Source organism: Callorhinchus milii, unplaced genomic scaffold, assembly GCF_018977255.1.
Source record: "Callorhinchus milii isolate IMCB2004 unplaced genomic scaffold, IMCB_Cmil_1.0 Scaffold18, whole genome shotgun sequence".
Lineage (NCBI taxonomy): Eukaryota > Metazoa > Chordata > Chondrichthyes > Chimaeriformes > Callorhinchidae > Callorhinchus > Callorhinchus milii.
Window position 1 is genome coordinate 5,961,479 of NW_024704759.1, and position 13,704 is coordinate 5,975,182.

The 13,704-nt window shown below is 44.5% G+C and overlaps 1 protein-coding gene across 1 annotated transcript in view; it reads right to left on the bottom strand.

The window, feature by feature from the left end:
- Nucleotides 1-698: 698 nt before the first annotated feature.
- Nucleotides 699-13,704, bottom strand: part of LOC103173000 (piezo-type mechanosensitive ion channel component 2-like) — a 54,290-nt gene continuing 41,284 nt past the window's right edge. The window contains 15 exon segments of the mRNA XM_042341935.1: nt 699-986; nt 2,020-2,230; nt 3,091-3,170; nt 4,130-4,246; nt 5,781-5,950; nt 6,419-6,511; nt 7,294-7,482; nt 8,181-8,328; nt 8,694-8,852; nt 9,526-9,740; nt 10,212-10,359; nt 11,251-11,383; nt 11,908-12,106; nt 12,543-12,731; nt 13,148-13,406. Coding sequence (XP_042197869.1) covers nt 734-986; nt 2,020-2,230; nt 3,091-3,170; nt 4,130-4,246; nt 5,781-5,950; nt 6,419-6,511; nt 7,294-7,482; nt 8,181-8,328; nt 8,694-8,852; nt 9,526-9,740; nt 10,212-10,359; nt 11,251-11,383; nt 11,908-12,106; nt 12,543-12,731; nt 13,148-13,406 — 2,563 coding nt within the window. The 3' untranslated portion in view covers nt 699-733.

The following is a 13,704-nucleotide window of genomic DNA, read 5'->3' on the forward strand; positions in this document are numbered from 1 at the left end:
AGTTGTCAGAATATTAAGCCTCCAGTGTAATGATGATTTCTAAACCACCAGCAGCTTAGGCAGCCTCAGGTTGGTGTGTCCCCAGTGAGCTGGAGTAGAGGTTGTTTGAAAGTACTGCACTGAACAACATTTTATGTGTAGCCATTGCTCTTAGCATAATTCCTTTAACACAATTATTGTACAAGGCTCTTTCTCCACACTCACGGGATCAAGATATTTTCACCACTCTGTGATATTATGTATAAATAGACTTAAAAGCTTTGATTCCAAGGCATTCGGGAAGCGAGAATCACACAGCCTTTTGTTATTAAGCGAATAGCAAGAAAGCTAATACAGTTTACAGGAACCCGGAATATTACAATGACGTCAATACAGTGAGGAATTCTGCAATTTCGCCTTTTAGACTGCAACATAAAAGGTTGTGGGGAAAGAGCAGGGAATTGGGATCAACAACAACAGCTTGATTTATATAGTGCCCCTCACACAGTACTTGACACCGGGTAGCTGAGAGTAGGGGGCTATATAAATGCAAGTTTGTTGAGATCAGATTATAACAGAGTATAATAGGATATATAGCTCCATTGGAGGAGAGAGTACAAGCATTGACATGTTGGGCCAAACGCCATCCAGGACTGTGATTTCTATGAATGTTTAAGGCTTCCTGAGCTGAATATCTGAAATAAACAGTCCCTTTCTGTGAGGAAAAGTATCTTTGATTGCTAACCTCAGTTCCTCACTCCTTGCTCTCTCGAGTCCACTTGATCATGGTCTCAGGTGACCTGTAGAGGAAGATGAGTTTGGCAAATAGCTGCTCCTCCAGCCCCAGCTCCCCAGTCTCGCGGACCAGGAAGATATCCGTGCAGAGCTTCAGGATTCTGTCCGTGTTCGGCAGTTCCTCAAACATTATGGAGCGAGAGATCCCATTGAAGAACTCGCGGACAAACTTGCCGATGACCAGCACCACAGACATGTACAGACCCACAATCCTGGAACAGAGAGGCACGGGGGAGATGAAGGGAGAGATTATACATTATAATACAAATTTAGTGGCTTTCACATCAGGAGGATGTCCCGATTGTAATGATAGCAATGTTATCTTTTCTTGGCCCTTTCATTGATAAGCCTGTGGTGTTCTGCGCTCCGCAGGACTCTAAATATGGCTTTGTTAATTCTAATCATCTTTCACACTATTGGATTTGTGTGTCCGATTATTTCCGGATTTATTTTTCAAAGGTTTGTGTTTAACACCTTTAAGCAGAGAGCTATCAGGACATGGGGCTACAACACATGAAGCCAAGTCAATCAAAGGGAATTCAATGGACTATTGAAGGTTATTAGAAATAAGCAGGACAGAGGAGGTACAGCAGATAGCCCCAGTAGAATTTGTTTTGTACATATTATTCTCCTTGAATGGGAGGTATGTGGGGTCTCTGTGGAGCTGAACTCCAAGGTGCATGTTTGGGTAATGGAATGTGGGAATCCCTCTGTGGAGGAGTGGCATAGTGCCAGAGAGGCAGGACAGGCTGACTGGATCCCGTGTTGAGAGTTGCATGGTCCTATCCTAATGTTATCTCCAAATGTACTGCAGCATTGGAAATTACAAAGGATGATTAGGGGGTATTGGCGAGAAGTTTGCCAGATATTGTTCCCAATGGTTTGGTAAAACTGAAACCTCCAGCAGTTACCTCAACTCTTGCCAACCTACGCCTAATACTTTCCAGGAATAAGTGAAAAAGGGCATCATGGCCTTTTTGGGGAGAGAGTGCACATTCAATTCCACACAAATGGAAATTTTAGTGCCAATGGGAAACTCTCAATAGTTTGATTTCATTCACAAAATATACAGTCAATTCACTTCACAGTATATCCTGTGAAGCACTTTAGAGACAAATCGATGACACGCTATATCAAATGCAAGGATTATTCTTGTTATTATTGGTTTGGAGAGTCTTAAACACAGCAGTGGTAGTGCTTGTCACAGACATTTGGCTGACCAATAAAAAAACAAAGGGTCTCTACCCGTATCCAGCCAGGAAGCCCAGGCCAGAGGGGCTGACTTTGTCACTGAAGATGGTGAGTTGCAGATTGCTGCAGGCCTGGCTCGCATATTCCTGGACGTTCCACCACTTTAACATCCCGCTCGTGGCATTGCCTGGGTTCTCCTCCAGCTTCAGGGAGATGTTCCTGTAGAAGGCCAGGCTCTGGTAGCGCTCAGTCTTGGGAACATCTACTCCAATTGTAAAGCAAAACACACAGCCATCATTTCAATGTTTCGCCCACAAAATATGCGGTCAATCCACTTTAAAGTATATCCTGTGAAGCACTTTGAGACTTGATAAGGCACTACATCAAATATAAGGATTATTATTATTAATATTACTAATGTTCCTCTCCCTTAGAATCCTCACTAAGTTCTCCAGCTCTACTCCACATAGCTTTGAATTGACCAAGGTTGTCTATGTGACATTCTATTACACACAAATGTATTATTTTTTTCCACGCTGTTGTCCCTTTTTCGGTTTAATACTAACTCAGGTTCTATCTGCCTTTCCCTCAGGTATTACAAAGAAACAGGAGGAGTTTCTCCTCGTATCCTGACGTCTGTTCCCTCCTCACCCAAGTTCACCCCCAAACATCTGATTAATAGGTTGCTCAAAGGAAACTTGTGAGCATTTGGTTGTGTAGGCCGAATGGACATATGGGCTACACTGGCTGTATTAATTATGTAAGGATGCCAGGGTTATACAGTGAAGGTAACGGGAACAGAAGGGAATCTATAGAGTTTTTGCCACATTGCCTTTGGGGTTCAAGGCATACCTGTGCAGAGCTTTTCTTTGGGAGAGAGTGTTTGTGGTGAAGTTGGGTAGGAACCTTGACAGGCCAAATGGCCTTTTCTGATTTTACATTCTTAATATCTATGCAAGTCAAGACCAAGCCACCTGCATTTGTGTTTAGAGCCCAAACCACATCCTCTCGTGTCATCCTCAGCCCTGCTCTCCAACAGGAATATGTTGTTCTTTATTCCCAACACCCAGAAGGATATGAGTTATTAGGAAGAACAAGCAGTTGCTCACTTGTCCAGTTACTCACCCACTTTCATCCGTCTGGCTTCCTTGGATTCAAGTCCACCTGGTGCTCGGATGTACTGTGGGACCAGCCCCTGGATCACTCTGAGAGGCGAGACAATGAAACCAGGTATCACTGCTTAATCCACAACATCTGTGGCAACGATTTAGCTGGAGTGAAGTTACTTCACTTCCACCAGTAGAGCAATGTGGAGCAGGAGCCAGAATTCCCACTCCACTTTGAGTCACATTGGAGCTGTTAATCTTCAGCCTGGCTCATTGAGTCGCTCTCTTGCCTGTGAGTCGGAAGGTCGTGGGCTTATGCCCCACATCAGGACTTATGTAAAATACAGTATTACAGTAATATAGGGTCAATTTACTTTACAATGTATTCTGTGAAGCGCTTTGAGACATCTCAAAGACACAATAAGGCACTATATCAAATGCAAGGATTATTACTATTATTACAGAACTCCAGTGCAGTACAATGTCAGAAGTGCCAGCTTTCAATGAGATGTTAAACCATAGTCCCATTTGACAGTTCAGGTAAAAGTTAAAAATCCTATGATCCCATTTGTAAAGAGAAGAGTGTTTCTCCTGATGCCCTGCAGATAAATTAATTCACCTCCTGGTTGTTGTGGGGAACTTTATGGCAAAAATGGCACTGAGTTTGTCAGAACAACAACAAAATTGCATTCATATAGCACCTTTCACTTGAGAAATATGTCCCAAGGGGCTGGACAGTTAAAGGTTTGTACCCAAACTGGGGTTTCAATCAAGAGCGGTGGAGGGTACAGGGATGGGATGATGACTAGGGTAGCCGAGGGTACGGTCAAAGAGGAAGGCCTTGAGATGGGCCTTGAAGGAGAGAAGTGTGGGGGCAAGGAGGATGGATTCCGGGATGGAGTCCCAGAGGCCGGGGGCAGAAATGCTAAAGGCCCAACTGCCAATGACACATTTCAACGGTATTATGGGTTCTGTATCAATTGAAAGGACTATTAAGTTATTTAGATAATGTGACATTGCATGATAGGAAACTGGGAGAGAAACAGCATGCCACATACATAGGCTTCCTCTGGGTTCCTTCTAACAGCTGAACCAGTCCGTCTCTGACGTCTCGGTCTGTGGAGAGCACTGTGTTCTTGCCAGTGATCTCCGGGTTATTTGTAAGAGAAGCGTTCCTGGAGAAAGACAGAAAGTCAGGCACATACAGGGACACAGACATCACCATCCTGGGGGTGGAGACCGCACTTTGCTTTAAAATTTACAATCTCGCAGAATTATGGGAAAAAAACTTTGGCCCATCGTGTCTGTGCCGGCTCTTTGAAAAGAGCTATCCAAATCAAACCCACTCCCCCGCTCTCTCCCCATAGCCCTGCAAACTTGTCCTCCCCAAATAATTATCTACTTCTCTCTTAAAAGTTGTTATCAAATCGGCTTCCACCAGCCTTTCAGGCAATGCATTCCAGATGCCAACAACTTGCTGTGTGAAAACATTTCTCCTCACCTCCCCTCTGTTTCTTTTAACAACTATTTTAAATCGGTGTCCTCGGGTTACTGACCCACCCGCCAGTGGAAATAGTTTCTCCTTCTTCACTCTATCGAATCCCCTCATAATTTTGAAAACTTCTATTAAGTCTCCTCTTAACCTTCTCTGTTCCAAGGAGAATAATCCCGGCTTCTCTCGCCTCTCCTGATAACTGAAGTCCCTCATTCCTGGTACCATCCTGGTCAATCTCCTTTGCACTCTCTCCAATGCCTTGACATCCTTCCTAAAGTGTGGGGCCCAGAACTGAACACAGTCTCTCGCTGAGACCTAACCAGTGTTTTATAAAGGTTCATCATAACTTCCTGACTTTTGTATTCTATGCCCCTATTTACAAAGCCTGGTATCCCGTATTTTTTTGTAACAGCTTTATCTCCCTGTCCTGCCACCTTCAAACATTTACTGATATGAACCCTCAGGTCTCTCTGTTCCTTCACCCCCTTTCACATTGTACCATCAGCTTATATTGCCTCTTCCCATTCTTCCTCACAAAATACATCACTTCACATTTCTCCATATTAAACTTCATCTGCCACATGTCTGCCAATTTTACCAGTCTGTCTATATCGTCTTGCAGTCTGCTACTAACCTCCTCACTGTTTACTAATTTTTCTAGCTTAGTATGATCTGCAAACTTGGAAATTGTACTCCCTAAACCCAAGTCCAGGTCATTTATTCAATGAGGTCTTAAATTTAAGAATTTTCCACAATTCTGCACCATAAAACAAAATCATTTTACAGACTAGGAGGAATTTCAGGCTCTCTGTGTTCAGTATACAGTCATTGAAGTCATTTTGCTCTGTAGACTAATTATCCCTACTGTTCAATCTCCTGCTACGTCTCTTGTCTCTGTCTCTCTTTATTGCTTTTGTTCTGTTCTTTATCTCTCTGAGTCTTTCTTATTCTTGTTATTTTTCTTCCTCTCACTTCTTTCCTCTCTATTGCCTATAATAACATTCACTGAACTGCAAGTTAGCTCTTTCTACCCAGCACTTTAGTATGCTTCAGGGCACTGGATTCAAATAAGAAAAATAATAGGAAGATGGTGAGGGTGGGATGAAATCAATTGTTTTTCTTCACCCTCACCCATCTTGTGCTGTCAGGCTGACCAGACTAGTCAATGTTTCCCTAAACCTCAACACACTGAGAGCTTTTCCATTCTCGAGTACCTCAGGATGGTCCAGTAAAGATGGATGTAAATGTGGGTCGAGTTGGCAATCTCCTCTCTCATGGCTTTGAGGCTTGCCGGAGTGATGCTCCACAGTAAATTAGCATCACTCTTTATGTGAGCTACCATGATGTCCTCTGGCAGATATTTGACTAAAAACTGCATGGCGGACTGTGAAGAAGAAAGGGAGTGTTTAGTTAACAGTTTTCCAAGACTTGCCTCTGAAGCTATTAGGACTTGTGTAGCTTATCAGTTGGAGCACTCGCCTCACAAGGGAGAGAACTCGGGTTTGATTTCCGGTCTGGGCAAACCTTTAGGCAAGTTTCCTTACTCCAGATGACTGTTTACCTAACAGTAAACAGGAAGCCAGTTGGTAGTCAATTGGCAGATCGCTTTTCCGGGGGTAATAATTCTTTAAATTTTTTTTAAAAATAATAATTTGGTCACTCAAACCATGACTGTTTGTGGGACACTGCTGTGCACAATTGGCTGCTGCGTTTCACCCACAAACTACACAGGCAATTCGCTTTATAGTATATTCTGCGAAACTCTTTGAGGCTTTTCAACGACGTGATAAGGCACTATATTAAATACAAGGATTATTGTTATCTTCACTCAGGCGGTCAATGTGAAACTCACCGGAAACGGAGTGTACTGGGCAGTCAGCTGGTCATATGCCGCATGGGAGAATGGCCTCAGGTTCTGTTGCTGGGCGCTCATTGTAAACAGAGGCTGGACACAGAGAGGCCGAGAGGTTAGCAATGATTTCTCTGGGTAACATTTACTGAATGTTTTCCCCTCTCAATCACCCTTATTTCTCCTGGAGTTCTGCTTCCTGTGGGGTTCAGCTCTGGGCACCAGGACTCTCACCCAGGGGACAATGTGATCAGATCAATCCCCACACCAACTACGCTCACTCACACACTCAACAGACTCGCATGCAACACGTATTCGCCGGCTGAGATCAGCTAATTCAGCGCTGACCCAGAGATTTTTCCAAACTTGCGTGTGGCTCAGTTGGTAACAACATGGCTCTATGTTGAACTGAACCGAGAGGTTGGAGGTTTCATCTGAATTCTTTGTTGAGCTGAGTTGGGCGAAAGAAAGGGGGCATGGACAGGTGATAGGCACTACATGATCAGACAATGGCTTTACCAATGAAACTATGGGGGAAGAAAACTGGCCTTTTAAAGTTCATATTTTCAGCAAAGTATGTTGCATTAATAACATCGACAAATTACATTTGTTCAGCGCCTTTCATGTCAGGCGGACATCCTAAAGTGCTGTTTTATTGCGGTTTGTTGGTGAGTGACAGCAACAAAGCCTCTTCCCTTTCCTGCTCCCCAGCCTAGTCCCATATTTCCATCCTTCTCCCCATAAGTGTTGGCAGAACATTTGACTGTGAGCAGTCTTATAGCCAAGAGAGTTAAGAAGGTCCAGGATGTCAGGACATTACATTGAGATGCGGTCAGATACCTGCCTGAGGAACATCCCCTGATAGAGATGTGCTTTACCTCATATCCACCAATGCTGATTTCAATGGAGACATCCAGGGGTTGGTTGGTCACTCCAGCCACTGACATGACCAGTGACATGAAGAGCAATGGGAACCATATGATGCAGATCAGTGAGAAGATAATGAGACCACCCATTCCGTACTTCACCACCATGTTCTTCTTCTGTCCTGAAGGCTGAGGATATCTCTGCGAACGGGAAAGAATGTATAAATGTAATTCTCCAGTTCTCCATAAATGCCAATGACTTTTATGTTCAACAGTTCCACCCCTCAGATTTCCCCCAGGCTTCTGATGGCCCTGCCTCACAATGAGCCTTGGTTTGAAGAGCACTGACCAATCTTTGGCAGCTTGTCAATGTGCTTTACCCTGTACAGTGAGTCCTGGCATATTGTGCCAGCCTGGCTGAGTTAGTAACACTCATGCCTCTGAGTCAGGAGGTTGTGGATTCAAGCCCCCACGTTAGGACTTGAACCTCATTTTGTCTAAGCTGACATTCCAGTGCAGTGCTGCATTGTTGGAAGTTCTGTCGTTCAAATGATACGTTAAACCAAGGCCCTTTCGGGTGGATATTAAAGATTCCATGACAAAATTTTCTCTTTTCTAATGGCACTATTAGAAAAGAGAGCCCCAAATAAAATTGGGTTGGTTGCTCGATATTTACTGTGCACAGATTGGCTGCCGTGTTTGTCCACAGAACACACAGTCACTACGCTTTACAGTAATTCCTGTGAAGCATTTGAGACATTTTCCTGACGTAAAAGGTTCCATACCCAACGTAAGGGTTTTTATTATTATTAAATGGTGGGAGGACTTACAGGCAAAAAGATTCAGGAATGCTCAAGGCCATGTTGGCTCTCACCAACCCCAGGCATCTTGCTGCTCACCTTCTCGGATTCCCTCCAGCATTTCAGGATGAAAATGTTAGCGTAGATATCCTCTACACAAATCCAGCTCGAAATGCTGAGCGTAGTGTCTGTCCACACCCAGTCCATCACTGCCCTCAACTCTGTCAAGAAGGGAACCATCCGAAATCTATAGGAGAAATATACAGTTATCTCTGTCAATGTAATAACGAGTTAGGATTGCATGCTGGAGTAAGCGTTGGATTCTTTAATTTTTTCATGTTTCTAAAGGGACGAGATAATGTAGACCAGGATAAGCTGTGTTATCTTTATGGCTGTTTGTGGGACATTGCCATGTGCAGCTTAGCTGCTGTATTTGCTTTCAACAAAGTAATTACATGTCACAGTAAATCCTCAGAAGTGCTTTGGCACATCTCAACGACGTGATAAGGTGCTACATCAAATAGAAGCATTATTATTATTACTACATTTGGCACTATCCAGTCCTTTTCTCAGCCTGTCACAGAGCTGTTTCCTTCACATAATATCACTTACCCTTGAAATAGGAACAGGTTGAGGTAGTTGTAACTCTTGGTCAGGAAGTTGCCAAGCACCCGGTTTGGGTAGCCACATTTGATCTGATACGCGGAGAGGCCAAAGTAAATACATTTGAAAAAGTACCAAAGCTGAGCCACAGAGTTCTGATTGAACCTCCTGCAATTGGAGATCACAAAGGAGATTAGACATGGTCTCACATCTACTGCTAAACAGATTCTCAGCACACTTACATATTCAGTCTACAACTCCACTGACTTCGGTGAAAATGTTTAAAGCTTAAAAAAATAAGGGAACAAAGTATTTTAAGATCTCAGAGCTACTCCCGAACAGACCATAAGGTAGAAGAAATTCCACCTGGGTCTAATTTTACTCTGTTTACTTAGCATTTCAGAGTGTACAGAACCTTGGCTATGCTTAAATAGTCTTATCGTGTTGAAGTGAGACATCCCGATGACATGATGATATCAAATGCAAGGATTATCATCAACTAATTATTATCAATTAAAAAATAATAATTTGGTCACTCAATCCATGCTGTTTATGGGACACTGCTGTGCACAATTGGCTGTCGTGTTTTGTCCACAAAATATACAGTTAATTCATACTCTTGTCAAAGACATGATAAGACGCTATATCAAATGCAAGGATTATTCTTAGTCTTAAGTGCTGCCCCGGCTGAGCTCAGCTAATTCAGCACAGCGCGGGATTGGAAATTGCGATATTTTAGTCTATGTCGCTCAGTGCTGGTCCTATCAGACCATTGGATGAATCCAGCAATTTCTCCCGATTTACGATGAAACAGCTGTTGCTAAGTGCTGATGTAGCTCACCTCTCGGTCACCCCAGGGAGGATGAAGAACATCCAGAAATGGATGCCAAACACCAGGATGACTTGGAAGACAACCTTTCCGAGGACGGTTTTCCGGAGGTAGAGAGCCCGGTCCACAATCATAGTGGCAAACTGAATCAGCAGCATCACCAGAAAGGCTTCGGGGACCTGATCCTCGGAGAGAGATTCTGTGATGTCCGCGGCAGCGGAATGCTTCTAAACAAGGGAAATGATTCATCGTTAGCAACTTGTGGTTGAGTCCCTTCTCAACCGATCGCCTGTTTCTCAAACCAGTCTTCCTAAATCCTACTATTTATATGTACACGTATTATACTAAATATTATACATTTATATGTTACTATATCTACTCTATTTTGGGGCTCAGCCGGGTGTCTGACACGTGTGGAAACCCATCACCGTGCTTAAGAGTATCCAAACCAAACTGAAAATTCCATGCATCCCACCTACACATGGAAATTCCAGAGATGGATTGTTGGAATGAAATGTGCACTCTCTCCCTGGAGGGATGCATCCGGCTTAGCTAATTCCGGAAAGTATTAGGCGGGCGTAGGTTGGCAAGAGCCAAGTCTTGGGGACCCCAGAGTGTGAGTTGGGGTAACTGCTGGAGTCTAACCAACTAAAACTGCATAGAGTGCCACTGAGAAAGCACTGTATCTACTCACTTACCCCAAAAGCCCAGTAACCAAACACAATGACAATGAAGTTAATGACGTCTACCAGGAACATCAACACATAGACGTCACACACAGCATTGTAGTCAGGATGGATGATGTCGTAGAAGAACTGTCTGATCGGTAGAGAGACCTGGAGAGCTCTGCAGGAAGGAAAAGACGTTAAACCGAAGCCCCGTCCCCTTGATCAGGTGGGCGTTAAAGATCCTATGGCGCTCTTCGAAAAGACAATGTTATCTCACAATGTTATCTCCTCGTCCGAATGAGGAGACGCAGGGAGAATGTGTTACATTGTTTCCTGTGAAGCGCCTTGAGACGTCTCAATGACTTGATGAAGCACTATGTGGGGAGGACAAGTTTGTCTATGGGGAGAGAGCAGGATTGACTTGGATAGCTTTTTTCAAAGAGCTGGCACAAACACGATGGGCTGAATGGCCTCCTTCTGTGCTGTACAATTCTATATAACAAATGCAACAATTATTATTAAAGAAACGGGACACAGCACTGAATGTTTTCATATATTTCCCCACCACATTCTTCCTACGTCTTCTCATTAGCTGTGTAGAGTTTTCCAGTCGCTCAGCCCAGTGTTATTATTTATATGTGAGCCTGGACGGTGCACAATGAGTTCTCAATATGAACTGTGTGGACAGGGAAGGGAGGTATAATCGAGTGTTGTCAGACTGTTTAACTGTGAACAGTTCTTTGCTCTCATCCGATGCCTGCATGTTCCAGCAGAAGTCACTGTCACCGAGACTTGGTCTATCCCCAGCGCCTTAGGACATCCCCCTGACGTGAAAGGCACTATATAAATGTAACTTGTTGTTGTTATTATGAGGCCATTTTGTCTCTGGATTTAAGATTGCATGGACTTGCAGAACTTTCTACAACAGTGTAAAGAGCTTGAGACAGCCTCCCTCACGAAAGGTTTCAAGCCGTTATGTTCTAGATTAAGGGTTAGTTTGCGAAGTGATGAACCAGGGAGGCAGTGGGAGAGGTGGTAAAGGCACAGATAGGCAGCGAGCACTCCTTACACAACTGTAGCATATCCTTTCGCCGCATTCATCTTTTCCTTCATCATCTCCTTTAAGAGCCCCTTTTTCAGCTTTGGTAATTGACAGCATTTCCTTTTCTTCGTCGATTTCTTCTTCGGAGGCTTTGTCTCGCCTGAGAAAAACGTAAAAGGCTGGATATTAACCGCACTGTCACTGACAGCAAACACCTCACTGGGCTCTGTAACTAATCCGACACAATATCATTTTACATTTATATCATGATTTTCCACATCGGAAGGACATCTCAAACGCTTCACACGATTGACCGGAAGCCTGAGCTTGGGGGAGGGAGGGATGCTGGAGCGAAGGGGAGGAGAGAAAGGTGGTTGTCTTATAGGTTAAAAGGAGGAGGGAGGAACGAGGTGGAAAGACTCCAGGATGAGTCCCAAAGAGCTGGGCTGAGGAATAGGAACTATCAGGGAGCAATGTTATTGACTGTGGTTCACTGTAATTAAAGCGAGAGATCGACGCATTACGAATCTGATGTGACTTCAGAAGTCGTGTGTTTAGTAGCTTTGACCAGGGTGGTGAGTGCGAACCAGACTCCTCGTTCCCACTGACCTTCAGTGATAGAAACGCAACATTAATACAACTCCTGCCTTACGAGCGTTTGGGGTCTGAGGCGCCCAGACTTACCCTCTTTACCCGTCCGAGGTGATGCCCGCCTGTGCCTCCTCCTGCTGCCAGCGGACTTCAGCCCATCCTGCAATTTGATGGTTTGCAGGGGCTCCATGTGGCAATAGGCTGAATTTTCTCCATTCTCTCCTGCTTGCTTTCCATTCTCTGTCCAGTCTTTCTCCTTCACGTCGTCCTGGGAGTCCCAAAGCCCGTGACACTGACAGCCCGCGGAGGGGAGAAAAAATTGATTTTAAAACAAGCATTACTTTCCCAGCGGAGAGAAAACCTCTTGTTAAAACAACAACAACAAATGAACATTTGCACAGCACCTTTCACGTTGGGAAGACATCCCAAGGCACTGGACAGTCAGGAATTTGGACCCGAGCTGAGGATTGGGATCAGGATGAAGGGCAGGGAGGGTGGGGATAGGATGGGTGACCAAGGCAAAGTCATAAAGGAAGGTCTTAAGACGTGCCTTGAAGGAGGTAAGGGAGGGGCGAGGTGGAGGGGCTCTGGGATGGAATTCCAGAAGGATAGAAACACTGAAGCCCGACCACTAATACCAGAGCAGGCAGGCCATTGACTGCAGAGAGGACAGGTTGCTGAAGTTTTAATAGGTTGTCAAAAGTGTGTCTGTGTCTGTATGTATTTACCTTGAGAATTGACCTGTGCAGGAACAGTGCGAGGAGCTGGATGAGATCATAGTGCACGTAGCCATCTTTCTTCTCAACGCCCACTATGTTTGGGAGGTAAAAGGGCTGGTCGGCATTCCTGACCCGAGCGGCTGAGGTGGTCCAGGGAAAAAAGCCAAACTGAAAGCAATACTTGACGACTACTGTGATCTGTGGGAAGGGAGAGGCTGCCATCATTCCTAATCTCTATGGCGCAGCAGAAGTCCATACAGTCATTTGAGTTTAATCTGGACATCGTTGAGACATCTCAAAGCGCTTCACAGTATAGATTGTAAAGTGGATTGACTGTATATTTGTAGACAAAACGTTATAAAGGGATTATTACACGCAGAAAGTGAACCGCCATTCGACTAACAACCACTGTTTGGTAACAGAGGCGTGTGGACTAATGAAAATTCCCAAAGGTTTCGCCCTGCCCGGGATTCAAACCCAGGTCCTCTCACTTGCGAGGCAAGTGTATTAACCCCTATGCTACGGGACTCCACAGGACCAAGTTACCACAGGACAGCGTGTCGTTCAGTGCACGTGGGTCCTCAGTCTGTGTGTTGTGCTGTGTGGGTTTGTACCTCAGTGTACAGGATGGCCAGCATCCAGAAGCGCTTCTTGGGCCGAGGCACGGAGAGCATTCCCCAGAGGAAGACCAGGACGGGCAGAACCAGGGTGAGCACCGAGGCCGAGACGATGTGGTTGAGGATGATGACAAAGTAGCACAGCATGTCTGACTGAGCCGCCATCGTGTCGTACAAGGCAAACAGCAGCTTCAGCAAGCGCGGCAATCTGTGGTAGAACCGCTCAGACTCCTCCAGGTCCGAATCGTGAAACATCCTGAAATAAGGCACGATCCCATTAGAGACAGTACAAACTGGTATTTTTATAGCATCAAATCTTAACAATAATCCACGATAATCCCACCTAATTACTCTCAATCCAATTTACATTTTACAGCGACTTTCATTTTGGACACACCATTTGCACTATGATGTGAATACACGATTTTTACCTGGGGTATTATAATAATACTTGCATTTTGATGTAGCGCTTTTCACGTCTTCTAGACGTCTCAAAGCACTTCACGGAATAGAATGTAAAGTGAATTGACTGTACATTAGTGGGTGAAACACAG